The sequence below is a fragment of the Brachionichthys hirsutus genome, chromosome 1, assembly GCF_040956055.1.
Source record: "Brachionichthys hirsutus isolate HB-005 chromosome 1, CSIRO-AGI_Bhir_v1, whole genome shotgun sequence".
Taxonomy (NCBI): Eukaryota; Metazoa; Chordata; class Actinopteri; order Lophiiformes; family Brachionichthyidae; genus Brachionichthys; species Brachionichthys hirsutus.
Window position 1 is genome coordinate 15,132,173 of NC_090897.1, and position 27,157 is coordinate 15,159,329.

The 27,157-nt window shown below is 44.1% G+C and overlaps 1 protein-coding gene across 1 annotated transcript in view; it reads left to right on the forward strand.

Annotated features, from left to right (window-relative positions):
• Positions 1–26,292, forward strand: part of dpy19l3 (dpy-19 like C-mannosyltransferase 3) — a 48,273-nt gene extending 21,981 nt beyond the window's left edge. Inside the window, exons 10-19 of the mRNA XM_068760322.1 lie at positions 1,269–1,370; positions 1,613–1,686; positions 2,772–2,930; positions 4,790–4,921; positions 9,519–9,630; positions 10,807–10,863; positions 11,154–11,236; positions 20,072–20,204; positions 23,462–23,620; positions 24,742–26,292. Of these exons, the coding sequence (XP_068616423.1) occupies positions 1,269–1,370; positions 1,613–1,686; positions 2,772–2,930; positions 4,790–4,921; positions 9,519–9,630; positions 10,807–10,863; positions 11,154–11,236; positions 20,072–20,204; positions 23,462–23,620; positions 24,742–24,945 (1,215 nt within the window). The 3' untranslated portion in view covers positions 24,946–26,292. The remainder of the gene's footprint in view (positions 1–1,268; positions 1,371–1,612; positions 1,687–2,771; positions 2,931–4,789; positions 4,922–9,518; positions 9,631–10,806; positions 10,864–11,153; positions 11,237–20,071; positions 20,205–23,461; positions 23,621–24,741) is intronic.
• Positions 26,293–27,157: the final 865 nt, after the last annotated feature.

The following is a 27,157-nucleotide window of genomic DNA, read 5'->3' on the forward strand; positions in this document are numbered from 1 at the left end:
AGTTATCAGTAATCAGACCGCTTTAGAAAAAGTGTGGACTCGTGTCACATGACTGGCCGGAGTCGGACGAAACTTTCAACTTGGAAAAATACACCAGTGACTGCTGAATTCCAATATTAAAATGGTGCTGTAAAAACCCAGAAGTGTTTTACTAATGCTACAGAACATTATCATGTTTCTGTACTTGAAAAAAACCGGCAGTGAAGAAGTGATTACTGTGTGAAAGTTACACTTTTCCTTGATAATAATCCTCTGACCCGGAAACAAGCAAACAGAACCCAGAACCTTGTTCATGTAAAGCTGAGGTTGCATTCATTCAATAAGACTTTCCATATGAAAGTCAGACTTGAGTCTGTCAAACTTGGACTGAAATAAAATACCAACAAACGAAATGACTATCACTCATTGGACAATCTTCAGGAATCAGTTGGTTCATATTTCTCCATATCGATTTTTTTGTGTATCAGACAAATCACAGTCTTTACAGCAACAAACAAACAGCACGGAATGAGAAAGAGGAAGTAGCTCTGAGCTCAGTCACACTGTGTGATGTCTCCAGCTTCAAAGACTCTCCAGTTGCTGTATTCAATTCAATTCAGTTTCAACACCAGATCACAACAGGAAGTCATCTCAAGGGACTTTACAGGAGTAGCAGGGAGAGACAGAACCCAACTTCACCCACAAGAGCAAGCACTTTGGCAACGGAGGCAAGGAAAAACTTCCCTTTAACAGGCAGAAACCTTGGACAGACCCTAAGGCTCATGGTGGACGGCCATCTGTCTGACCGGCTGGGTTGAGAAAGAGAGAGAGAGAGAGAGTCAAAAAAGATGAGACCTGGTTATTGGGGCCAAATACAAAGTTGGCTCGGAGCTCAAGAAATATGTAAACCAAAATATTCCATTCCTCAAACTTAGACCAGATGCTTTCTGCAGAACTGCATTCAATCATTTATCTTGTTTGTTTTTGTCAGAAAATCAGAAAATCTAGAGTTCTAGAATTTTTAGAAAGCACAGTTAGAAAAGACAAAACTAAAACGTGAACGAAGCGCGTACCCGTATCCTAAAATAAGAATAACAAGCTGAAACATTCAACTAAAACAAACATCAAGAGGACAAAGTGATCAGAACTCCTGAGGACGTTTGACCCTGGACCCGAACAGGGAGCTGTGTGTATCCAACACAGTGTGTGTGTGTGTGTGTGAGTGAAGCTTTAATTGATTCTTTTAAAATGAAGACATGTATTGACTGATTTACCGTCTGCTCTTGCAGTCTGGTTTGAAAACAGGAAGCCTGCTGGCTCGTCTGGCCAAACTGCTTCTCCACACCGCCATGGTCCTCCTCCTCACCTTCATCGTCAACTACCTGGCTAAGGTGCAGCTCCTCTTCCTCCCTTCGCCGTTTTCTCTCTGTTGCTTTATTTTTGGATCTTCTTTCTTCTCCTTTTTTCTCCTCGCCTGAGTGCCCCACCCTTTTATTCTATATTTCTTTCCTCAGCTTCTGCTGCTCTTTCCTTCCTGTTGCACAATTGCTTCCTAACTTCCTGCCCTCCTCTCCACATCTTGTGTTTAGCATGATTGATGACGAGCTGATTTATTAGCCGTGTGTGTTTACAGAAAGCGCTTCAGCTCAGATCTGATGAACACATCTTTAAATTCATCAAGTCAAAGCTTGCCTTCGGACCGACGAGGTACGAACACTAACGCGCTCCATTGTTGAACTCTGTCGTGCACACACACACACACACACACACGGTCTGAACGATGTGCAACCGCTCTCGGCTCTCGAGTTGATCCGGTGTGACTCTATTATTCTCTATCGTAGGACCTGGAGCATTATGGGGTGTGAATAATAGATGGTGGGGGGCAAAGCTAGCTGGCCTAGCATCGATCAGATACATTGCGTGTTGAGCAGCTCAGCCACAGGATGGCTGCTCCGGGGGGGCAGATAACACAACTCACAACCCGAAGCCACACAATTGGCCCTTCAATTATTCAGGAGGCTGTGGAAAATGCGCCGCTTCGTCGCTGCCTCTGTTTCTTTCCTTCGCACTCGCTGAGACTCGCTTATTTGCTTTTCGGTCCCTTGGCTTTGTGATGTCTCAATTCCCACTTCAGTTACTTACAAGTGTAATTTTTTTTTATCAGAGGCTACATTGCCAATGTAAGTCACAAACTTCATGCTGTAAAGACAAATGTGCGTTTACGCTTCATGAAATATTGAGTAGGGATCGACCGATATGGTTTTTTTTTTATGGCCGATACCGATTATTAGTAGTCAAGGAGGCCGATAACCGATATTTGGAGCCGATATTCATTTGCAGTAAAAGTGAAAATATTGCTATTTGCTATGTGTGCACGCCTGCGAGTTTCCAGCGCGCCACCCCACCAGTCAATAGTGTCCGACACTCAGAGGCGTCCGTGCGGAAAGTCGCCCCGGACTTTAGTTCCACAAGGAGAGCTAAGATCGTGTTAGTAATAAATGTAATGAGAAAAAATGTATAAAACAGAAACGATACGCAAGTGGACCAGAACGGTTCAATAGTATTGGCTCCTTCTTGATGCCGGTGGGTTAAGTCCCCATCTTTTATGAATGTCTGTGAGTTCCTGATTGAGGCGGAACATCAAGTTTAAAATGTTGTCTCAATTGAATTTTTCATTCAAATAAAAACTTTCTTTGCCAAATGTTTTGTGTCATTTCTGCAGGTAAAACATGGAGCTCATTCTGAACAGCAATGATTTTCTGGCCTTCACCTCCGCCGCTCTCCTCCCGCAGGGATTTCGATGCCAGTCTGTACCTGTGTGAGGAGGCCTTTGGCTTGTTGCCCCTCGACACAGTGGAGCGCCTGGCCGGGACCCTGCTGCTCTACCCCTACGTGGTCACCCTGCTGCTGCTGAGCGGCGTGATAGCCGTGGCCGCACTGCAGAACATGAGGTACACGATGTTCAGGAAATGATTGAGCAACCACGGCGCAGCTGCGGAGCTTTTTAAGGTCCTGCTGCGACGTGGCGGTCAGCATTTGACAGCTCTGTGCTGAAGGAAGCGCACCTGAGATGAGTCGGCCAATAATATATAGCGGCCTCTCACTTCCATTCCCATCAACAATTGTCCTTGTGTTTGTTTCCTTGTTGACAACATGAACCTAAAGCTAATAGCGCCGCGACAGTCAGCCCCAAACAGCAGCCAGACAAAGGCAGAGCAGCTGCAGCAGCGTTTAGAGGCTTCCCGCAGGAGTCGGTTTAAAACAAACAAAAAGAGGCAAACGTCTCCGTGTGTCTTTGTGTGTCTCTGTGTGTCTCTGTGTGTCTCTGTGTGTCTCCGTGTGTCTCCGTGTGTCTCCGTGTGTCTCTGTGTGTCTCTGTGTGTCTCTGTGTGTCTCCGTGTGTCTCCGTGTGTCTCCGTGTGTCTTTGTGTGTCTCCGTGTGTCTCTGTGTGTCTTTGTGTGTCTCCGTGTGTCTCTGTGTGTCTTTGTGTGCGCGTCCCAAACCGTTAAATCAGGTTTGAAGGAACATCTCATCCTAAAGTCATCAAGGCACCGCCGTACTGATGGAATGTGTTTTAGTCCACTCGTGTTTCTACGAGCGTCACCCGGAGAGGACGGGGACGTGTTCTTATAAAATAAAGTATTTGTTCTGATTCTCGGTCGTCGTTTTGTGGGCTGAGAAACCCTTTCAAGTTTCCGTGGGTGTTTGGGTCGGTAGAATCTGTTGTCCTGAAACCAATGCGAATGCAAGTCACATTTAAAATGCATTGGTTGGAATGAACATTTTACCTGCCAGCCATGCTAAAGGTCCCCAATGACACAGTACCAGAACCTGTGTCTTCATGCGGACACATGCATGCAGGACATTCTTTGTTCATCCTGCCTCATGTCCAGTTTGTCTTTTAGAATGTGTTGCATTAAAAATGTCCCAAATGACTCTTAATTAGCTTCTTAAACTAAATATATTGTTGCTTTCTGCATTCTCATCCCCGAGCCTTTACGCTGCTGTAATCCGGTGAAGCCTGGCTTCGAGCGCGTTGAGCGATCTGTATTCTAAGCGTGTTGTTTGACGCGCAGCCAGCACTGCAGCGCGGAACACAGAGGAACACATGACGCTGTTGCTCTGAAAAATTAAATGGAAAAACATTTGGAATTGTTCTCTGCAACCGCTTCGAGTGACCAATCGTCACACTTTTGTGTCCTTTTTTGAGGTTCTGTTGTTATTAGGTATTATTCATAGGATGTAGTGAGATGTAAGTGAATGCAGCGTTTAAAAGCCTGGTGGAGAGGAAAGGAAGCGGAGGAACGTAACGCAGATCTCGGTGACATCCCTCCAGATTTAGTCGCGTTGGTGCGCCGCGCCCTGAAATGAGAATCTTCTGCCAGCTGCCTCAGAGCTCCATTTGCCTGCAGTGCCAGGTGAGGGTCTGTATTGAGCGCATCACATTAGCATATCAGCTCCCCCCTGTGCTGTTGGACAGCTGGAACATTTACCTCATGGAACAAAAGGGCTGTTGGCAATTCAGGAATTAATATAGTCCAGTTTGCCCCAGATCACATCTAATGAAGCCAAGCTGGATTTGTATTCTAATGGAGGCCAGCGCCCGCCTCATTGTGTGCCGGTCCCTTTGCTGCTCCGTGTGCTGACTCCTGCTGACAGACATGGTGGTGGGTGGGCATGGTTGCGTGCCCATTTGTGCGCCGACGGCTTAAGATGCTGCCGAAATGTGAATAATATCTATTCCACCCACCTACCCTTCTGCCGGGCTGTAATGTGTTCTGGATCAACGTTGTCTTTTTGGTTTCTCAGCAGACCCAGCCGAGGTTCACCCGAGGACAGGAAAGGAACCAGGGAGATGCACGGGGTGGCCATTCGACCAGATGTGGCCTATAATCTGTTGCATACGCTGTTCTACGGCCTCCTGGCTGTCAGCACCATGAGGTGAGCTGGTGCAGCATCACGTGCACACAGACACCTGGATTCATTCCCGGGGAATTGCGTTGGTTTAATCCTAAAGACTCTCAGAAATGTTCTTTTCCTCTTGATTGGTTGAATAATGTGTCCTCATGAACGGATCAAGCTTAAGTTTCAGTGTCAGGTATGGTTTTCAGGTTTCTGCCTGGCAGGCCTTGATCAGTCATTCACACGAAACACCGTTCCACAGTCACGTGCAGTCCTGCAAAAGAAATTAGAAAGACAATCAGAGATTGCAGACCCCGCCTCCAATGGACTATTCGATCTTGTGAGACAGTAAACAGGGCTTCCGGATCAGAGGAGCCAAACCTGCTCTAGCTTGCTGCTCCGGAACGTACTACAAGACTCCTTCTGGACTCTTTTTCCCATCATGCCATTCGTGTCCCTCCCTCTTAAAGTGGCAGTCTACAGCAGAGGCACAATTCCAGATGTAAAAATAATTCTAGAATCTGGATCCAGATCCGGATCAATGCCATTCTCGGGGAGGACCGAGCCACGGTCAGAACCTTGCTTGTGTAAAAATTTCAAGTCAATTGGGTTACTAGTTTTTGAGTTATGCGCTCGGACAGACAAGCAAACAGACAAACATACAAAAAAACGGACCCAATTGCAATACCCTCGCCTCCCCTTCGGCGAGGGTAATTAATAATTTAAGCTTTTTTAATCAAGGAAGTTTCCTTTATTCATCCCAAATGGGGAAATTATTTTTTCCACTCAAATTTCTGGGGAGAAACTTTGGGGATTTGGTGCCTTGCTCGAGGGCACCTCGGCAGTGCTCAGGAGGCAAACCGGCACCTCTCCAACTCTCCGTCCACTCGCCTTAAGATGGCCTCGAAGCTACCACTCTGGTTCCCAAGGCTGAGCTGCTGAGGCTGAGCTGCTGTCGCTCCTGTTAGTAATATCAGCTCGGGAGGCTAAAAACCAGAATTCCCCCTAAATCTATTCAGCAGGACATCGTGTACATTCTCAGCTTTGGCTGCATCCATGAATCCATTTGAAACATGAGTTGAAGTCAGTGGGAATAGTTGCAACTAAAAGCCGAGGAGTTATGAAATGAACCAGAGGCGGTCTTGCTTGTTTCTTGGCACAGCCGTTCGCCTCAGCCTGACATGCTGCTCCGTGGATCCGGTCCAAGACTAAAGCGGTGGAGGTTAATTTCGCTGTTCCAGAAATATAAGAAGCATGTTGTTCACTCAATCTCCATTTCACATTGTACAAGCTTTTCTTGGAATGCTTCATACCAGCAATTGCATTTGCACTTAAGTTAAGTATACAGAAACAAAACAAAAGGTCGTATTTGACTCCTTTAAAATGAACCCTCTTCTTCTGTCATCTTGTGTTTCTTCTCTTTGGTGCTCTGTTAGCGCTGGAGTCCATTTCTGTGGTCGTCCTCGCTCCATCGCCTGCTGGCAGGTTCTCTGTGTGGAACAGCCAGAGTCATTCTGTGGGTTCGGATCCCAAACACCAGCGCTGGCACTAACGCTCACCACTGAACACAATCATCTTTCTTGCAGCTCACTTTCATAGCCAGCCACTTCCTCTTAGTTTCCGGAATGATTGGACTCACTGTGCTGGCAGCCTTTGCTGTTGCTGTGACACAAAGACTCTCGACAAATTCACTCTCATTTACGGCCAATAGAGAATATTAGCATGCCTTCTTTTGTGTTGCAGTCTTTTGTTGCTTCACAAAGTTATATTTACCCTTTAAATGTATTTATTTATTTCTCTTTTCAATCATCATATATGTTGAGATCGAGCCATAAACCAATCTGGAAACAGTGTTTTTTGATTTCCATTGAGTAGGGATGGGACGAGATCAAAATGCCGCAAGATTTCTCGTCCTTGCGTTAAACAATATTTATTAGTTTACTTTTTCTTTTTTTACTTGGTCGCATTCAGTATCTAGTATCCTGTTGAGTTGTGCAATAACCCCCCACCCCCCACCACCACCACTAAGGGGCGACAGCGTGCTATAAGTGCCCTCCTTATCTTTATGCTTGCGTACGGGAGTGCGAGTGAGACATGCAATGGAGTACGCGGGAGAAATCCAGGATGCTTCGACATTTTAAATCCACTGTTTAGATTGCACTCAGAATATTTGTCAGGAAATATCCACCAATGTGTGCGTAATTAGTTATTAGCCTTAAAAAGAAAGCATTTTATTTTGTTTATTGCGTTCAAGAAAGCGTCTCTGCTGTTATTGCAGCAGAATTTTAAAAAAAAAAGAGCCTGTAACAAAAGTTTCTCTCCTGTTCATGTTAACAGTTGCACTTTACATTTTTTAGATTGTTAATGTTGTTGCGGTCTGATCTATAAAAGAAAATATATCTTGAATACTTTTCATGTAATATTATTCACATTTATTATAAATCTCGCGACATGTCTCGTCCCAGCCCCACCATTGAGTGAACTTCACACTGGCGTGAAACCGAGGTTCCCTCGAGAACCTAGTGATGAGACCGTTGTGCTGAAACGGCATGAAATTATAAACTCTCCATCAAAGAGGGCAGAAAACCGCCGCTTTTCAACTTGCTGTACAATCACTGCACTGTGTACTGACAAGACTTGTTTACCCTCTACTCGCTGCTTTTATTGCACTATTTACCGTATATAGTCGCGTTCTTGCTATCATTTGAACTATAGTCTTGCTTCTTCTTGTATAGCGCTGTTGCAAACAGAATTTCCCTTTGGGGTCAATAAAAGTATTCTGATTCTGATCAAATTCCTCTCTGAATTGATTTATGATCAGTCAAAATGAATATTCAGTCTTATAGTTCCCTCACATTTCATTGCGTGATTACAGCCAGTCAGAACATGCAGCCTAACTTTGTAACAATGATAAAAAGAAGGAACCCTGCGTAACAAATACTGAAACTATTTCAAAACAACTTTAAATAGAACATGCTACAGAATAGAACATGTTTTTCTTTTACCTGTGTTACTGCTGGCTGCTCCTTTTCTAACTTGCATCATGAGTTGAAAATTGGTAAAAAATTGTGTGCTAAAACGTCCCTCACGGTTACCATGGTAGCTATGAACGTACTTTTGCTTCCAGGTTTAGAGTGTTTCTTGCAGAGCAGTTTGAGACAGACAAGAGGGACGCTGTCCTGCAGCATCTGTTTGACTATAAGTTTTTTGGAACTGCACTAACTTGTATAGAAATGGTAGAATATGGGACCTTTAAATGTAGGCGATTGTTGGCATTGTCAAGAGGATCACCGACTTTACCGATTCTTTTCTCTGCATTAAGGGAAACCTGCAATTACTCAAAATGAACAGGCGAATACTCTGTATTCATGGCAACGCAGAGATTCACATGAATATCTTTATTTGAAAAGGATTTTGAGCTGGCTGACCGCGTTCATATTAATGCTGCTGCTTGTGTTCCCGTGGTAATCTAATTCTGGGATGTACAGGGTTTGCGTTGCATGTAAAACAGACATTAGCCAAATGTAATAACCACTTAGAGATGAATAAGACCGATTGCCTTGTCACAGCGGCTCCCGTCAGTCGGTGGGATACATGAGGCAGCGAGTGAACATTTTGTCCTTGAAGCAGATGTCTTGGCGCAGGGATCCGAGAGGCTTCGGCAAAGGCCACATTATATTATATGAGTGGTAAAGAGCTCCTTTAAAGCCGCAGGTGTTGGACCGCCCCGGCCGGCAGTGTTTGGTACGCTCCAATGTGGTCAACCGAGCTGCTGAATAATAGATTGAGAGTTGCTGGAAAAGTGGATCCGTAGACGCAGATGATCAGTGTCCATGCTGAGCCCGGTCCACAGATAAACGTTCCTAAAATGGGAACAAATAAGCATCAGAACCCAACTAGGAAATGATGGGAGAGTCCGGTGAATCATGTCTTCTTTTGCATTGTGTGGACGGACGGTTGGCTTATTGTGTGTGTGTGTGTGGGGGGGGGGGGGGGGGGGAAGACAGTGGAGGCTGTGTGACAATGTGGGCAACGTTCTGAAGAGGAACTTTGGTCCAACCATTCAGTTGGACGTTGTCTTGACGGGTTCGGGTTGCCATCGGCAACGACGCCGACCTCGTTCAACGGGTTTCACGCAAACTCACGATGTCTCAAAGGGACTTACGATATCAGGCAGGTGTAACGTACGGTGGGTTTAATGCATGTCGTCCACACGGTGCTGTTAGTCAGGAAGGAACTTGAATTTAGAACTGGTAAGAGTCGGTTGCTTTCAACAGAGCAGTCCTGCAGCAGCCGACTCGCTGGATTTCAGCACTTCCTCTGAGATGCTGATGAAGAGCGAGAGGCCAAAAGTGCAGAGAGCCGCTTGTTTCCCTCCGACGGCTCCTTTTCATTAAAATTGTATTGAGATTTATTTCTTTGAGGCGGCGCCGTCTCTTCCTTTCTCTGTGTCTCCATCGCTCTCGGTTCCTTGGAGGGTCGGGCTTTTTCTTTCCTTCTTTTTCTGTTAAGTCTTTTTAGTCATTCATTGCAGTGTTCTTTGGATTACGACTGTAAAGGTTGTCGTTTTTTTCCCAGAACCAAAGGCAAAGTGTTTGAAGCTGGATGTTCCCTCTGCCTCCTTCCCCTTACGCAGGATGAAGTATATTTGGACCGGTCACATGTGCGCCGTGGCAGCCTACGGTGTGTGTGGGGAGGAGCTGTGGACTCTGCTATTCAACACGCTCCGCTGCAACACTAAAGTTCTGGTAAGAATATCTCCCATTCTGCTCTTTCTCGCGCTGCGTTCACCGCACAGTTAGCAAGATAGCTCAAAACGTTACAGACCCGTCTTGATGACATTTTCCGGAGATGTTTGGAATGTTACCAGGAACAGATGTCAGATGATTACATTTTGGTGATGATCCAGAAGAGATCCTGGATTCCGGATCACTTTGAAATTGCAGTCAATGGAGTCTTCAGTTTGAACATTGAAAGCTCCATTTACAGATCAACTCTGGTTCACTTTTACTTTTCATGGTTGGTGTGTAAAGATACCAAGAACAATCTAGAACCTTCTGGTGCTGATCCAGATCACCGTGTGGACGGTGTAGATCCGGTAAGGAGGGGAACGAGCTGCTTGGAGGAGGTCTGCGCTCTCCGAGTGCTTTTCTAGTTGGTTTTGTGCCACAGTTAGTTTTAAAGCTGCACAAATCAACATTTTATTTTCATGTTATTAGTAGATTAGATGAAGATGTAATGTCAGTAATACGGAAGAACTCCACAGCTGTCGTTCTCTGCAGAGCTTTTAGCCTCATTTATCTCGTTGTTTTGATGATTTCTTCAACAACAACAACATAACTTCAATATAGTGTTGTGTGTGTGTGTGTGTGTGTGTGTGTGTGCGTGTGTCAGTGATTGTTTCAATGATGTGTAACATTGTTCTGAGTGTGTCTGGATCACCTCAGCTCGCCTGTTTGGATACGTGAGTGTTGAGCTTGTTCTGGATCTCGGCCCAGCATGACTGAACAATGTTTGAACAAACCGCTTCAGGAAACGAGATAAAGACACGCTGGCCTCACCGTCCACGCCGCGAGGCTCGGCCACGTTCGGGGGGGGGGGGGGGGGGCTGTACTGATCAGCCCCCATCATCAGCGAGCATTAGAGTGGTCTCTGACCCGGACAGAGCACTGTCCTCCTACCTTTCAGCTTCAGGTTCAAGACAAGCACCGCCTGCTGCCTGTGGATCCAGCCCCCCCCCAGCTTTACAGCTGCTAGTGAAGCCACTAGATGTCAGTGTGGTTCAGGCGCGATGGCAGCGGAGATCAGATCAGCTCTGTGATTCTCATTTTGGGCTTTTCTTCCATGTCTGACTCGCTGTCTGCATCTGATATGATTATATACCGTCATTTCATTATAACTGTCTCATTTCTCTCCTCCCGCAGCTGGGCCTCGCCAGATATGCCGTTCCGCTGCTGATAATTGGCTGCCTGTATTACAAGGTATCCCATTTTCTTGCCGGTTGATGTTTCTCATTGTATCGACGCTCTCGTTACAGAGCCGAGACACTTTGTGCGACAATATGTAAAAATGAAAGTGTCTGCAATGGAAGTGGCAGGAAACGGCGTTAACAAGCGATTGGATCATAACAGACTCAAAGATGATTGGATCCCCTTCCTCTGTTTCGCCGCCGTGGAATGGCCGTTACGTTCAGCACGATAACGACGCGCCCGTTACGGGCAGGCTCGACGCTCATCTTTATCATCCCTCTCCTTCCCTCGTTTGTCTCAAGTTCTGGCCGAAGATGATGGAGGAGTTCTCGGAACTGAGGGAGTTTTATGATCCTGACACTGTGGAGCTCATGACCTGGATTAGGTAGACGCACACACACACACACACACACACACTAATCCAGAGCACACACGTAGAAGCATGTCTGATTAGCTTGTTTCCTCAGATCATGTCTCACTCTGCATCATGTCAGTAATCAGTGTGTGTGTGTGTGTGTGTGTGTGTATATATGTGCTTGTGAGTCTGAGTGACGTGAGCTGATGAACCTCCATGAATGACATTGGGGGGTTTCTGGAAAGGACCCAGCAGTTGGCAGAACTTGCCCCCCCCCCCCCCCCCCCCTCAGGGCCCTCTGTTGCTGTGCTTTCAGTATCTCTATCACCACGATGGCGTCGGAGGCAGGGCGGTGGATGTGTGTCTCTTCCGCAGCTCCTCGGTGTGTTTCGTTTGCATAACAATGTTTTTACTGAAAAACGCATTTCCCAAACTTCCTGCATTCGCATTCTTCTCTGGAACGTACCGATTCACAAAAACGGTTGGAAACGCTGCAGCGCTTGCATCATTCTCACGTTTGATCCAGTCTCCTATATTTCGCGTGCATGACTTAAAGGGGGTCTGCTGTTTTCACCAGCAGGACGTTTTTATGTCTCCTCTGGTCATTGTCCTGTAATTGATCATTTTGGAGCCGTCTCCTCACAGCCCCACCCCTAAAGTCAGTCCAGGTTTGTCCCAAAGCCACGCATCGTCATAGCGTTTACTTTGTGTTGCTAACTCGTTAGCCGTGACTTTGGTTCAGACTGTTCACCAGCTGGATCAGGGCCAAGCCGTCTGCATGCTGAACATTCCCCAGGACCACCTGTAACAGGTGCGTGATGGAGCCGTGGTAACCTCCAGGAGAGGAGTGATGAGGGGGGCGTGTTTTAAAGTGCACCTGCACGCTAATGGCTGCAGAGCGATGGCCCCGCCCATTCAGTTTCGCTTGCAGCTTTAATTCTTTTGGTTTTTGTTACACGTAATTCAGACCAGCTCAGTAAAGTATATTTTGAATGAATGAATGTCTTTTTCATTTCGGTTAAATACAAAACGCATACATATAAGGGATATAAAATTGACACAATTATTAACCGAAATAGGAAGAAGCTGAAGTCTGAGACTTATTTTTGCGTAACTCCCATCCTTTGAATTGAATTACCTGCAAAATGAACACAAATTAAACTGCGTTGAGTTTCACAAATCACTTACAGACCTTTGTAGCCTTTGAGAATTCGAGTTGCTCTAAAACTTCAACTGATTCCATAATTTGACACAAACAGAAACGCATCGATATTTAACATTCGTTCTGACTCTCCATGTTTCAAACACAAACTACTCTCTTCAATTGTCTTCCTGTCTGTTTTTGAATACAGATGGCAGGACTTTTATTCTTTATATATATTTTCATCAAATTTAATCTTAGAAGTAACTTCTGAGAAATTTCACATGTTCTGTTGCCTCACTCAGAGCAGCTGTTGAGTTCAGGGGCATCCAGGGCATTTCTGTTCTTGGAAAAAAGAATGTCTTCATCATCACAGGATGCATGGAAGGTTGTTGTTTGTTTGTTTTTAACGTGTTTAGGGACATTGAATTTCTGCACTTCTCATGTTGTTTGCCTCACACTCTGTGATTTACGTCTTCAGCGGGACAGGGCATCTATTACTGTCGACACAAATGAAATGTCGCCATACTGAATGCGTCACGATTCCAAGCTGATGTTTTTCTTTCTTTTATCATCAACATGATGAGACGAAAGGAACAGATGGGATATTTTTTACAGAAATTCCCAGTCTTGATCTAATCCTGTTAGATAGATAAGTGAGGGAGCGAGATATATAGAAGTGCGGCTGGAGTGTGTGTTTGTGTGTGTGTGTGTCACAGTGTGCAAGAGAGAGACATGGGTTCCCTTCCCTCCGGAGCTAATCCCATTAAACTCCGAGGATTAGTGGCTTCCTCGTGTTACCTTGGTTGGGGCTGACAGCAAGGCGGAGCATTCAGCTTCTTGCTGCTAATTACATTCAGCATGAGCGATGAAGAGGAGCTTCATCATTCTCTTTCCGACTGAGACCAAGGCCGTTTAGCTTCATATGTATCCATCGCAGGAACTTGGGCATGTAGCATAATAAAGAGTATAAATGGATAGAATAAGGCAAATGCATAAAGAGGCGCGTGTTTCTGCATCGTCCAGGTTATTTATGCAAAGCTGTCAGGGACTCATTGTGGTAATTTCTGCTGCGGGGGGCGAGCTTCACGGCTCATTCCTGTGTGACTGATAAAGGGAGAAAATGTTCAGAAAGAATTTAATGTGGTCCACTGATGCAGGAGGAGTGCGTGGAGATGAATTAGATTTGTAACCATTGGTGACAAAGAGGAATACTTCAGAAAAAGTCCCCTTTCCAGATTCAAGAGGGTCTAAAACCTGAACTTTAATCGTCTTTAGGAAAGGATAAAGAAGCCAAATTGGTTTGGTGTTTGCTTCGAGAGACGGAGCCTGTCACCGGAGCTCATGATTCACGAGTGCATCAGTTTAAGAGCTAAAACAGATGATTGTAATTCCCAGGGCAATCACCCATGAGCCTGGACATGGGAAGAACTACGTTCTGGGTTAACTAGAGCTTCATCTGTGCTTCATTAATTTGATACTTTCCACTCAGCTCAGCTGTCGGTAGATCCTCGTTGTGCATGGACTTTTAATAAATCAAGCAATGCCTACTCGCTCTGCTGCCTCCAACTCAAGTTCAAGCTTTTAAAGTTCTAACCGAAATACTCTGCCTCTGAAGTTTTCTTATTCGCTACCTTTATTTTTTTTAGACATAAAGCAGCATGGTGTCCATCATTCAGTTGTCTTTGCAGGATGCTCATATCTTCTATGCTCTGTTCTCTGACATATGAACTCGGTGCCAGGCTTTGCCGTAGCAAATGCTACATGTGCAGCATGAAGAGCTGAAGCTGAGGCACATTTAGTACGAACCGCCGCCGCTCACAGATGAGCACAGTCCACGCGTACCTTCACTGCACTGCAGGCTGCGGCCGCGGCCGCGGCAGGGAACAGATCAAATGTCACATTTCACAGTACAAATGAGAGTCAGGGCTGGGGTGCAACTTGGACCTCGCAGCTGTAGAGACTCTTAAAAAAAAGCATTTTTTATATATAACAGTAATATGTCACCCTTGTGTTTACCTCTCGATTGTAACAGATAATTTAATGCTGTATGAGCATATAACTTGAATGAATGAATGTTTTTTTTTATTATTCCGGTTCAGTTAATTCATTTAATTTGATATGAAAACTAATTTGACACATATACAGATTAAATTCTAATCTTCGATCACAATTGTCTTGCAAAACATTCACAGAAATACAAGTTTTAATTTTATGTGAACAGTCATTCCACAGTTTAACAGCCCTTAGTGACATTTGTTCTTACTTTTGGTTTCTCAAAACGCAGTCCTCTTCTCAAGTTCTGTCCCTCATCCTGAACAGATTTTGAATACTTGGTGGTAACTGGCCATTATTTGCTTTGTACATTATTTGTATTGTGTTGTAATCTACAATGTCGTTAAAGTTGAGGATGCTTAATTGGATGAAAAGTTTATTTTTTGATTCTCTAAACAATTTATTTTATGAATAATTTGTATCCCTTTCTTTTGCAATATGAACATTGTATTTGTATTAGTCTTATAGTATGTATATTTCCCCCGACCTCTACACAGTAGGTCATGTATGAGTGCAACAAGTGAGTACTATAATGTGTATTGGGCTTTAAAACTAACAAGATGTTGTGCTTTATATAATGTTGCAATGGATTTTTGCTATTTTACCCTTTACATGATTCATATGTGATTTCCAGCTTAATTTATCGTGTATTATTACGGCTAACAATTTCTGTTTCAAGCACTGTTTCAATTTTGGCATCATTTATTTAATATGCAAGTTTGCAGATACATTCCCAAATATAATATAATGCATTGATTTATTTGCAGTTTATTATATTTTTTAATTTTCTTTGCAGGTCTTTCTCCACAGCATTTTTAACCTTTCCTAAGTCTTCCTCACTACGGAATAGTTTCGTATCATCAGCAAATAGTATACAGTTCCAAGAATTGGAATTTAAGGACAAAATAAACAGCACCGGTCCAAGGACTGACCCATGTGGCACCCCACATGTTATGTCCAAAAGGTTAGAATGTACATTGCAAATTTGTACTGATGTCTGTCTTCTAAATAGCACCGTAACCAATCATTGGCCAGTCCTCAAATACCACACCGCTTTAATTTGCACAATAGCAATTTGTTGTCAATTGTGTCAAATGCTTTGTCTGTCTAGAAACAATCCTATTGTAAATGTATTCTTCTCTAGTTTGTGTCATCTGTTATACAAAGTCAATTAATGCAAGCGCAGTTGTGCTATTATTTGTTCTGAATCCGTAAAGTGATTTAATCTTTTTACAAATATTTCTCTAAAACCTTAGAGAATTGTGATGATTAGAATGATATCGGCCTATAATTGGAAAAGACGTGTTTAGCACCTGATTTATATCCCGGAATGACCTTGGCTATTTTCATTTGGTTAGGAAATCCTCCCGTCATCAGAGACTTGTTAAAGATACAATTTAATGGTTTCACAATGCAGTCAATTATTTGTTTAAAGAAAGACATGACAAACCCGTTCCTGTCTGTCGATTTTTTACTTTTAGATTTGTGTACATTATTGATTATTTATTCTTCATCAGTTTCAGTTAATGAGCGTTGAGTGTGGGTTGATATCAATCTTACTGATGTTTACATCATCCGTGTTCGTGGGAGGTTGAATAGAATCAGCCAAATGTTTTCCTACATTGATGAAATATTCATTGGACTTTTCTGCTGTCTGTTTATTTTCCCTGATTACTGAGTAGTAATCAGGGTAGAAGTAATGTCTTGTATTTATTTTCAGCCTGTTTTGTTCTCAACCTCAGGAATTCTTTATATCATACATGTTTCTTCTTGCATGCATTTTGTAATCCCTTGGTTATCCATGGTTTATCTTTGTATTTGTTTCATCTTTTAAACACAAGTGGACAGTGTTTGTCATCTCGTTTGGATATTATGGAAGTGAATGTTTCATCAGACTTGTCGAAGTGTTCAGCTTCAATCAATTCAATCAACTTCGAGGTGATTAATCAGCATCTCCTCCCTTTCACCAAAGAGCTCAAGACATAAATCACCAAATATAGAGGTCACATGATGAAACCAGCCTCTCACGAATCTGCCTCTCTGTAGTCGGTTCTAATGTTTCATGTTTGGACAGATTCCTCGTTTTATCCTACCCCCCCTTCTCTGGGTTAGGAAATGTCAGCTGTGGTGGAGAACTATGAAGGCTGCCGTGAAAATTATTAATTAGACCTTTGACAGCAGTCCTGTTTTGACTTGTGGAGGCTCATCTAGCCAGTCAGCATGGAGATCCAGTCTGAGAGGGAACGCACTGATGAGAAAAAAAGTTCCCTTTTTGTCCCAGAAGACATTTTTGATGTGTAATATTCATCCAGAATGTATATTTTTATTGACTCCTAAAATTTCCAACACCATTGAGCCAAATCCAAACTCCACAGGCCCGTTACCGGTCCGTGAGGCATTTGTTACCGGGCCGCACAGAAAGAATAACTGTTTTATAAAATATCGATTATTACCTGATAAAAGGTGTTTTAACGTGACACGTTACTAAAGAAACAGCCATAAACTAGTGAAGATTAGAAAAAGGGGAAAATTCCGACTGAGGAGGAAGAAGAGGAGCCGATAACCTCCTAGACATTAAAACTTATTTTAACAGATAGACCAGGAGTCAAACTTAAAACACGGGTTTATCTACAGCTGCTTCGGCACAAAGAGCAAGAACCTTCGATTAAAAGACAAGAATGTGGAAATTATGAAACAAAAAACGTGAACATGAAGGACAAAAGCAATTATTGAGACCACAACTAATGGTAAGTAGATATTGGTGTAATATTTGCTTAATTGTAATTGCAAGTGCATAATGTAAAGTTTTTTGGTAAGAGTATATTCCTCTTTTTTAAATAGAATTACCCCCTGGTCTGCGAAAAAATTGGCCGGCATGAAACCGGTCCGTGGCAGGAAAAAGGTTGGGGACCGCTGGTCTAACCAGCGCTTCTGGCAAGTTCTCACAGTAGAGGAAGCATTTCAGCTGGCCAAACAAACAGTTTGGGTTTTTATATCCCTTACTGAGAGAAGAGTGGCATTATTAAAAAGACATCAATGCAATTAATCTAAGTGTTTGCACAAAAGACCAGCGCTGTCATCTTTCTGCTGTGGACAGTCTCCATTGTTCATCCTGTCTGGGTAAAGGTTATTCTCCAAACTCGTATGAGGTCCTGCGATAATTCTAGTGCAAATGTTCATCACGCTCATCCCTCATTCTTCTTTGGCAGATCTATTTGATTTTGCCCATCTGTCTGTGAAAGTGAAACTAAATTCCCATTATTGGGATACATTAGTTAATTCGTCCCTCAGTAAAAATGCATTTTTAATCTCCCTCTGTGAAACAGTATCTGCACATCCTCTGCTCGTATTTTCTCTCACTTTCGCTCTCGCTTCCTTCACTGTCTTCCTGCCATCTTGCTCCTTGTCAAGTTCAAAATTGTCTAAATTAATAGCACTTGGCCTCATCTCTAAATGGGGAAATTGCACCTCTGTCCATCATCTGTGTGTGCGTGTGTTTGCGCGCTTCTTTTTACGTAATCCAGAGGTCGTTCTGCGGGAGGTGCATTGATACAGAGCATGCACTAATGGTACATTTTTAGTTTCTTAGTCATTCATACGCTTACATTTATACCCCAGGGAGCCATTCCTGTGCTATTTCAGATATTGTCAGTCTGCGTAAAACAAGGGTGATTTTGTAATTGTGGATGGGCTTCATTTCTGCTGCCAAAAATGTATGTTTACATAAAGCAGTCAGAACTTCATTAGCCATATATATAAAGAAAAGCGAGCCAATGAGGGTAAAACACCTTTCAGGTCATGACCCTTGGCACACCCTTATTTTGAATGTGGATGATGTCTCTGTAAAAACATAATTAAAAAGGGTATAGGACAATTGTTATTCTTTTATGACTGCAATGTTAAACAAATCCTTTCTAAAGCTAAAACCTGGCCTGCCTGTTGGAGGTTTGTTTGCCTTTGTTATAGCAGATCTCCATAGCAACATCAGTGTTTGCAGTGTTGAATAGAAACGGCTTGGTATTTACTACTCACCACCAAAATCGGGTGCATTTCTTCAGGTTCTCTATATTTCCATTGGGCAGAAATTGTCGTGTGTATTGCTACTCTACTTCTTAGCGTGGACACGTTCAGCTCGCTTCTGCTTTCATACTTTAACCTGAAGGATCAAGTAGAAAGTATTTGCAGAGTTTATTTTCCTCACATACTATATACAGCTTAAGCCCCAGAATGGACCAGAGTTCGCTTCGTTTGGGCGGGTGTGAAAGCTCGTCCGAACTCTGGTGCGTATCAAACAAGCGAACTCTGGTCCACCTGAAAATGTGGGTCTCGGTTCGCTTGCAAGGGAACCCTGGTTCGGTTCGTATGCGGCGTGAAAGCTCACCGGACCAACCACAGGACCAAATGTACGTAGTAGCGCTATACGCAGTGCATCTCGGGTAGAGGAAGTGCAGCGAGCACTCCAGGTGCGATTGCTCTGCAAGGGAAGCTCAGCTTCCTGTAAAATGTCCAGAAAAACTAAAGGTGGTGAAATATGTACCGCTGCGTGTCGATCTCATCGACTAAATATGCGCTAGAATACTTTCATCTTTTGTTCAGAATCAGCTACTTATCACCGGTAACTGGCACGACTTCCATCTCATTCATCCCCGCAGCGCCAAGGCGCTTTAACAGTCGGCCGCGAGCTTCTCTGGGGCATGATGATTGGACAATCTGTCTAAGGGGGAATCCCTTTTTGATTGACAGTGAAATAACCGAATCAGCGATCTTGAAGTATAAAGTTTTTCATTCCGACTAGCGTTGTGTAACATTTATGATTTAGGTCCGGTGTTAAAACGACCTGAGTGCAATCTAAAGTGGTAGAAATGAGTAGCTGTTAAACGTGTGTCTGCATTTCTTTATGATCGGGAGGGAGGATCTAATCAGAAAACCGAGCCCGATCTGCAACTCGCCGGGTATTCTGTCACACAATAGCTGACAGGACGGCATCATGTTTGTATCCGAATGTGTATTTAAGATGTCATACCGACATTCAATGTGTTTGATGGCACGGCTAGCTTTATAAGCCGGTTCTGTCTCCATGTCAAATATCTGGTCCTGTCGGGGCGATATGAAATCTGAGTGTCAGAGTGTTTAGTGCTGTGAGCTCAAGCAATACGTTTTGTCAATCGTATCACTGTCCTGTGTGTAGGCGTGAGTTTAGATTAAAATGACCCCGAGGTTAACATTACGGGAGGTGTGTGTGTGTGTGTGTGTGTGTTTTCATGCGAGACTTGTCCTGTGCCAGCAGATAGTTCTGTACCAAAGCAGCTTCACATTTCGCAATCTCTCTGTGATTAAATTGTCAGTATGTGGAATTCTTCAGCATTTTGTGCAGATGCGTGTTCCTTGAAGCCGGCATCGAATGAAGAAAGGTTTAAATGCTGTCAGTATGTCCCTGTTATTGGTGCAGAGAGCAAGAGTTGTGAACTGAATAACAAATTCTTAACATATAGTACAGCAAAAATATAACTGAGTATCTCCTTCCATCTGTCAAACAGCTTTACTCTTTTCTGGTTTCTGCTTACTTTCGTAGATTCACTAGTTTGTCCTTTTGGTGGTGCACATTATGAATGCAGTTATAGATATGGTGAATGATGATGTCTCTCCTTTCTCTGTCTGTTGGTCCGCAGCACAAAGACCCCTAAAGACGCTGTCTTTGCAGGCAGCATGCAGCTGCTGGCTGGCATCAAGCTGTGCACAGGCAGAGGTCTCACCAACCACCCCCATTATGAAGACAAAGACCTGCGGGAGAGGACTCGACAGGTAGGCAGCGCTCGACTGTCAAAAATACGCAGGAGTCTGGAGGCTGGAGGCTGCCAGAGGGGCTGCAGATAACTCAAACACAACTTAGAAGTAAGTCGTGGTCGCATCAGCTTTACAAGTAACTTGTGCTGGTTTGAATGCAAATGAACAGCAAGTTGGGAGTGGGAGTCATTCCTGTGTTCAGCAGAACTCATAGTCAAAAGTGAAAGCTTGTCTGTGCGACTCAAAAAGAATGAGCCCAGAAATTCTGATATGATTCATGGGATTTCTCAATAAATGTTCATAGACGAGAGGAAAACGAGTGATGGAGAGCATGGGGTGGTCAGTTACTGCCCCGCGGGTCAAAGCCACACCACGAGAGGCTTCCAGCCTGACTGTGAAACCATTTGACATCATGAAAAATAAAATGTGTGTATGTGTATGGGTGTGTGTTTAAACAGGATACAATGATCTCAGCGGGACCCGGCGATACATTGAACAAAGCATTACCATATTTAGAACTATTCAAAACAGAATAAGGACATATTTTGACCTGAAATATAGGAAGGGAACCAGTCCAGGTCACCTTGACCTTCCGAGAGTGTATTTTCAACATGGGACAGGGAAGTAACAGACCCATGACAGGAAATATGAGCACTTACTCCAAAGATTCCCAAGTTACACAATATTTTTCAGATTAAACCATATTAACCTTTACGAAATCATATTAAATATGCATAAACTAATTAACATATTGTGACTAAAACCACTACAATCCCGTTGGACAGGATGACGACACTCGCAACGCGGGCTCCTTTAAAGAACCTTCCGTTCACCCACCTCTAATCCTTAAGCGTTACACTTTGTTAAAAAAATGTGACAAAAATGTGGCAAAAAAGCATGAGCTGTATTTGCAGGTATGTAACGTTGCAGAACTCTTACAAGAACTCAGAAAGTGTCTGGTGATCTCTGAGTGAAGCCAGATGCTGAGCTGAACACAAACACAGAGAGGAACAGCCTCGTGTACATAGTGGAGAGTTTTCCTTGCTACCTTGTTGTATTTTGGTTGTCTGCATGGAGTTGTGGTGCCAAAGGTACACGAATGAGTCTGAGTTAGTATGTCGAGGGAACTATTCTGTAACATAGAATTTGGTTTGAATGGTCTGTCAGCACTCTCCATTATTAAGTTGTTGTAGATCTGGGTGGATCTGTTCAGTTTTCCTCCTGACTTGAATAGCTATATTTGCAGAATTGTGGAGTTGACCATTTATTTTTCTGTTGCTATTTTATCATTTCTAAATACAGAATGGTGCCGACCAGAGTCACTGTTATCTATCAGGTCAGAGTCATCTGATAAATGTTTTTTTTAGAATGCTAGACTTGACACTTGATCTAATGGCCAGAATTTAGCTTCAGCATGTCCCCTCTACTTAGTACTTATTGTCAGAAGAGACTAGAACAGACATGGGCAAACTAAGGCCCGGGGGCCATATACGGCCCGTTAGGCTTTATAATACGGCCCGCCTTTCATGTAATGGCTTTTACATGTCATTTATATTAGTTCACACAAACACTCCATCCATCTGTTCCTGGCCCAGCCCCTCTGTCAGGCCTGGCTCCAGGAGGGGACCCCGGTGACCCGCGTCTGGGCAAGGGAAACTCTGGACCAATAATTTTTTCCATCGAAAGGGTTACGTGAGCTACCCTTTGTCTGACCCTACCAGGGGCCTAAAGCCCCCGACAACTGAGCTCCTAAGGTCACTGGGGCACGCAAACCCCTCCACCAGGAGGGGTTTGCTCAGGGAGGGGTGCACTTTGTGATATTAAATCAAATCCCAACCCGAGTTTGCAGTCGTAACAAAGATGGTGTTAAACTGTATTTATGCAAGATATAAGATTAAGATAAGTTTAACTGTGTGAGGAAGTTTCTTGGTCTTAAATTGCTTCTAAATCTCCAATAACGATGCAGAGAGCAGCACAAAGAGCAGCAAAAATGCATAATTGAAAAACAAAGTAAACAAACGATCGTACCCACCTAATGTCGTCTGTAATTGTTGTTTCGTGAAAACAAAAGACGTGCATTGACATATTTAAGCAATAATGCAACAACGACATGCTCTAGTAATGTAATGACATGTTCCAGCGACAAGAACATTACATAAATAACAAATATGGAAGTTTGGATCTAGAAATTCAACTTCTACATTCTGCGCGTGTCTTCTTGACAATGAGAAGGATGAAGGTAATTTGTGGTTCCCATCTTGAATAGCTGAGCCGATGTTTTCCCCCCAGTGGGAAGTCGGCCACGCTGAGCCACTGGCGAGGCCTGGGCTTAATGCGGAGCTCATTAATGATCCACTCCTCTGCTGCAGACCTTCTGGGCTCAGAGTGTCTGCATGTTATTAAGGAGGAAACTGTGTAAGTTCATTTTGAAAAACATTTGCAAGAACATTAATGACGTTTCCGGATGGTTGGTTTTACAGAATAATCCATTAGTGGACAAAGACCAAAGTTTTTGTCCACTAACATGTGTTTTCTTTACTGTCTGAATTAATTCTTAGAACCAGCTGGTATACATGCTGAATCCCAACATTATTTGGTTCATCATTTGGTCACTGTGGTGTTTACTAAGATCAGATTCAGCCGTTTGTTATCAAGACGTGATTCGTTGAGAGGATGGCTCTGGACAGACCAGAACCAGGTTCTGTCCTGAGACTTTCTCTCCTGTTCCTATACAATTTGAAACTTGGTTCAAACCTCACAACTGTTGCTTCTTAGGTGCCGATGTGCTAGATCATGTGGCATCATGAGCTGAGCGTTGTGCACATGCAAATAAATACTCTGTATTCAGAGTATGAAAATAAAACTAAATATTAAATATTGTACAATATACATTATAAGCCAGTCACAGTCAAGGTGTTCATTGCCACTTCAGTGTTCCTGTCCTCTTTTAAAACAAATACTGCAATTTAAACAGCTCTTCCTCTAATTATGGGCTGTGAAAAAGCTTTATTCCATTTGGTGAAAGAAAAAATTAGCTAAACAAAAAAAAAAAAAAACACTATTTTGTTAACCTAATTTTTAAATTTTATTTTGGAATTGAGTTGACTTTTATTAAAAGTCGACATCTGGTGATAAATGTTTCTGACATGAAGCTATTTCATGTTGAATTAACCCAAATGACATTATGGTCAAAATGATAAAGCAACAATCAGTTGAATGAATCAGCACCCATTCTGTGTGTGTGTGTGCGTGTGTGTGTGCGTGCGCGTGTGCAGGTGTATCAGGTGTACGCCCAACGCTCCCCCGGAGACGTCCACCGCATCCTGAGGGCTGCCGGCGCCGACTATGTGGTGCTGGAGAACAGCGTCTGCTACGAGCGGCGGCACAGGAGAGGCTGCAGACTGAGGGACCTGCTCGACCTCGCCAACGGACACGTGGGCGGCTTCCTTTACACGACCTCTGTCTCTTTGTGTTTGAGTGCATGCCAGCATGTGTGACCGGGCGACAGTGCTCAGCCCCCCCACAAAGAGCAAATAGCCTCATTTTGTATCTGCACGTCCTTCCGTCTCCTCTTATTGGCTATTTGTCAGACACGAGGCGACCTTCGGTCTGGCGGTCTGGATCAGTGTTCCTGTCCTCCAAATCAGCTGTAAGAGTCCTCACCTGAAGCATGCGGTCTCCTTCAGGAGACAAGTTCTGATGGTCCCGAAGTAGACCGATGAAGAAATGAACATCGCACTGGTCTTCAAAGTGGATAACTTTGATTATGCAGTTACCACGGAGACCGTGAAGTGCTTCAGGTGTGGGAAGGAGGGACATCTCATGGCTCCTGACCAAAAAAGGAGGGCGAGAACCAGCTTCCAGTGCCGTAGCCCCGGTCTCATGACCTTCAGGTCGCGGTGCAACAACCCCCCCCGCTGAACCTCTGGCCACCAACCCGGAGCCGCGTACACACACACACACACACACACACACACAAAACGCAGGTGACACTGCTGGCACTCAGCGTATGGCTGACGCTGGCACTGAATGAGTTAAATAAACACCTTTGAGTGGGGGGGGGGGGGGGGGGGGGGGATTTATACTAATTGGAACGTATCCATATCAACAAAGTCAAATCAATGCAGTGAATGATTAGGTCACAGAAATACACATCAATTGTGTATCGGGTCCGAAGAAGGTTAATGCTGATGATCAGCATTAGTATTGATAAATTCAGTTGCCTCAGCAACAAAGAGGATTGTTTTACAAGCCCAACATAATCAGTTTTTTGGATTGTATACCTGCAGTCTCACCCCCCCCCCCCCCTTCTGACTCTATCAAGCCACTGAGGGGCAGCGTCTATGTATTTATCGCTGAAATTATTTTCCGTCCTTTCATTCCAAACTGTCATAAATGAGACCATCAAAAATTCCCATTCATGACTAATCTAGAGCCGTTTCTGCTCCGAGCTGGCAGGACCACAACGTCTTTGAGAATCTTTGACAGCAGCAGTCTCTGGAGTCGGCTGTCGCTCTGTTTGGCTGTTGACGATGCGTCTTCCCTTTCCCACCAGATCATGGATGGACCAGGAGAGAACGACCCAGACCTGATCTCAGCTCCTCACCCTCGATTCTGCGAGGCCATCAAGACGGATGGAGCAGCGTACACCTCTTTGTTCACCAGAGCGTTCCAGAACAAAACCTTCCACGTGTACCATCTCAAGAAGAAGCGCAAGAAAAGCACCAAGAGCTCTTCAGAGAGCAGCGTGGCTCTGTAGCGAGAGCAGAAAGCCCACCAGAAGGGGTGGGGGGAACCGGGGGGGGGCGGAACACATCAAGCAGCTACTCATGATTTGCCATTTCTTCACAGCATCGTGGAAAGAACAGAATATTCTTTCCTGGACAGTGAGACTCGTACCGAGGCCTGGTGTTCACCGGCGTTGACCAACACATCTGCCATTGATTTAATTGCAATGAAAATGAGCAAAAACGGGAGCAGATCTGAGGCAGTTTTATAAACCCAACGCTGTTTTATGAGGATCTTTACAACCATTGTACATTTTAGAAGGTGAATGTTGGTGCCGTGGTTCTGAATTCTGACTTGTTTCTGTTTTAAAGGGTAGAATAGCTGGATAGACATTAACAAAAAACACACACCAGTTTTTGAATGTGTCATATTTAAACTGTACTGATCCAAGCTTGGCCTGTAAATAGCTTAAAAAATAAAAGCACAAAAGTGTTGGAGTAGATTAAAATAATAAACAAAGCTGATCTAATCAGAGCGCTTTGGTTTTTAGACATGAGCCGACCTGTGACTTAAAAGCTCAAACTGAAATTCCATAGCTTCCAACGCCTCGATGGAAAACACGGCGTGCGTTCACGTTGTTGCAGGTCGAGCACCGAAATGTCACATATAAATATAAACTCCAAGATAGATCAAATTAGTCGTTTTTAGAGTTGAATTGCCACACAACTAGTTTTTCCAGCGCTTTCAAACACATCACGGTCTTCTGAAAGTATCGACGTACGTCTACATTACATGTGAAAATTATACAGTCATTATTATTAAACACACCAGAAACCTCCGACCAGACGGCAGAATCCTGCCTGGGAATCCTGGGAATTCTCTCCAAGCTCGGGAAGACCAACCGATGCTAGTCAGGCATAATCATTCCCAGCTCATGTTTCATCACGGCTCTTTTGTTCTGTGCCAAGAAGCTTACTTACTCGCTTAACCATCATCATTCACCCTTCAAAGCGATGAATCGACTCCATCTCCATGACGACTGAGACAGCCTCCACTGATGAGGACTGCTTTCTTTGTGATTAATGTTATCAATTGCATCAATAAAGAAAACTAGGAATACTGCTGCTAGTTTTGCTTCCAGAGGGAACCGGCTGCAGGGACACTTTGGCGTGCGTCTGCTGTAATCCTGAGCGGCGTGCTGGCACCGAGTGAAGTTCGTGACGCCGGTGTTGTGATTGCTGTTGGCTCGGTGATTTTCATCAGCAGCCCTAACCTTTCCACGCTCTTCGCTCTCTCGCAGTCAAAGACACATGAATAATGTAAGTGGAGAGCAAAGCAAATTGCAGCGGGGTGACAGCGGTGCTGATTCCCCACCACAATCCAAAATAGTTTTTTTTTTTTTTTTGGGGGGGGGGGGGGGGGGCAGCTCTTGCATATCTGACTGAGGCTTTGCGAGTAGAAAATAAGGGCGACAACAGCAAAGGCTGAGAGCGAGAGAGGCGTCAGCAGAGTGTTGGTGAGGCCGCATCAAAACATGGATTGATGATCGACCGGGCTCATCCGCATCACCGCAGCTGCAGGGGGGCGGAGAGGGGGGGTGATTGAGATGCTGGAGCTGTGTCTGTAATTATGGGCTGGCTTCCTGCGACACGGAGCTGTTACGTGTGGAGGACAAACACACACATTGTCTCCCTCTTCTCGGTTTTGGCTGTATTTGCACACATGTTAATGACCTCTGTCTCTGCTAATCCACAAACAGACACATGAACTCTCCAGCACACGGATCCGGGCGTTTTAAAACACACTGTGGCCTCATAGAGCATACCAATCAGACCCCCCCCCCCCCACACACACAAACACACTTCCTGCCTCCATTGGCTGGTCGATTCAGGAGACGTGTGACTGCTTTACATGAGGGAGCGATTCCATTACCGTTGGCTAATGACAGTGTACTGATGTAATTCTCTTTTCAGCGTCCTTAATTTCAACAAGTGCCGCTGTTAATTGGTGCCGGCAGTTCTCTTTGAGGCAAGACATCTGCTTATGTTTTTCTGAAATGAAAGGGGGAATGTGCGCACATGAAGATGAGTCTCATTTTGCAGGACAACGCTGGTGATCTCTGAGAAGTAGACGACCCTTTAAATTTATAGTTTTACACATTTCTTTTAATCCAATTCAGGAAGGGATTTCCTTTGATACAACACGAGAAGCTGAATTCACAGCTGAATCTGTGCTTTGAAATA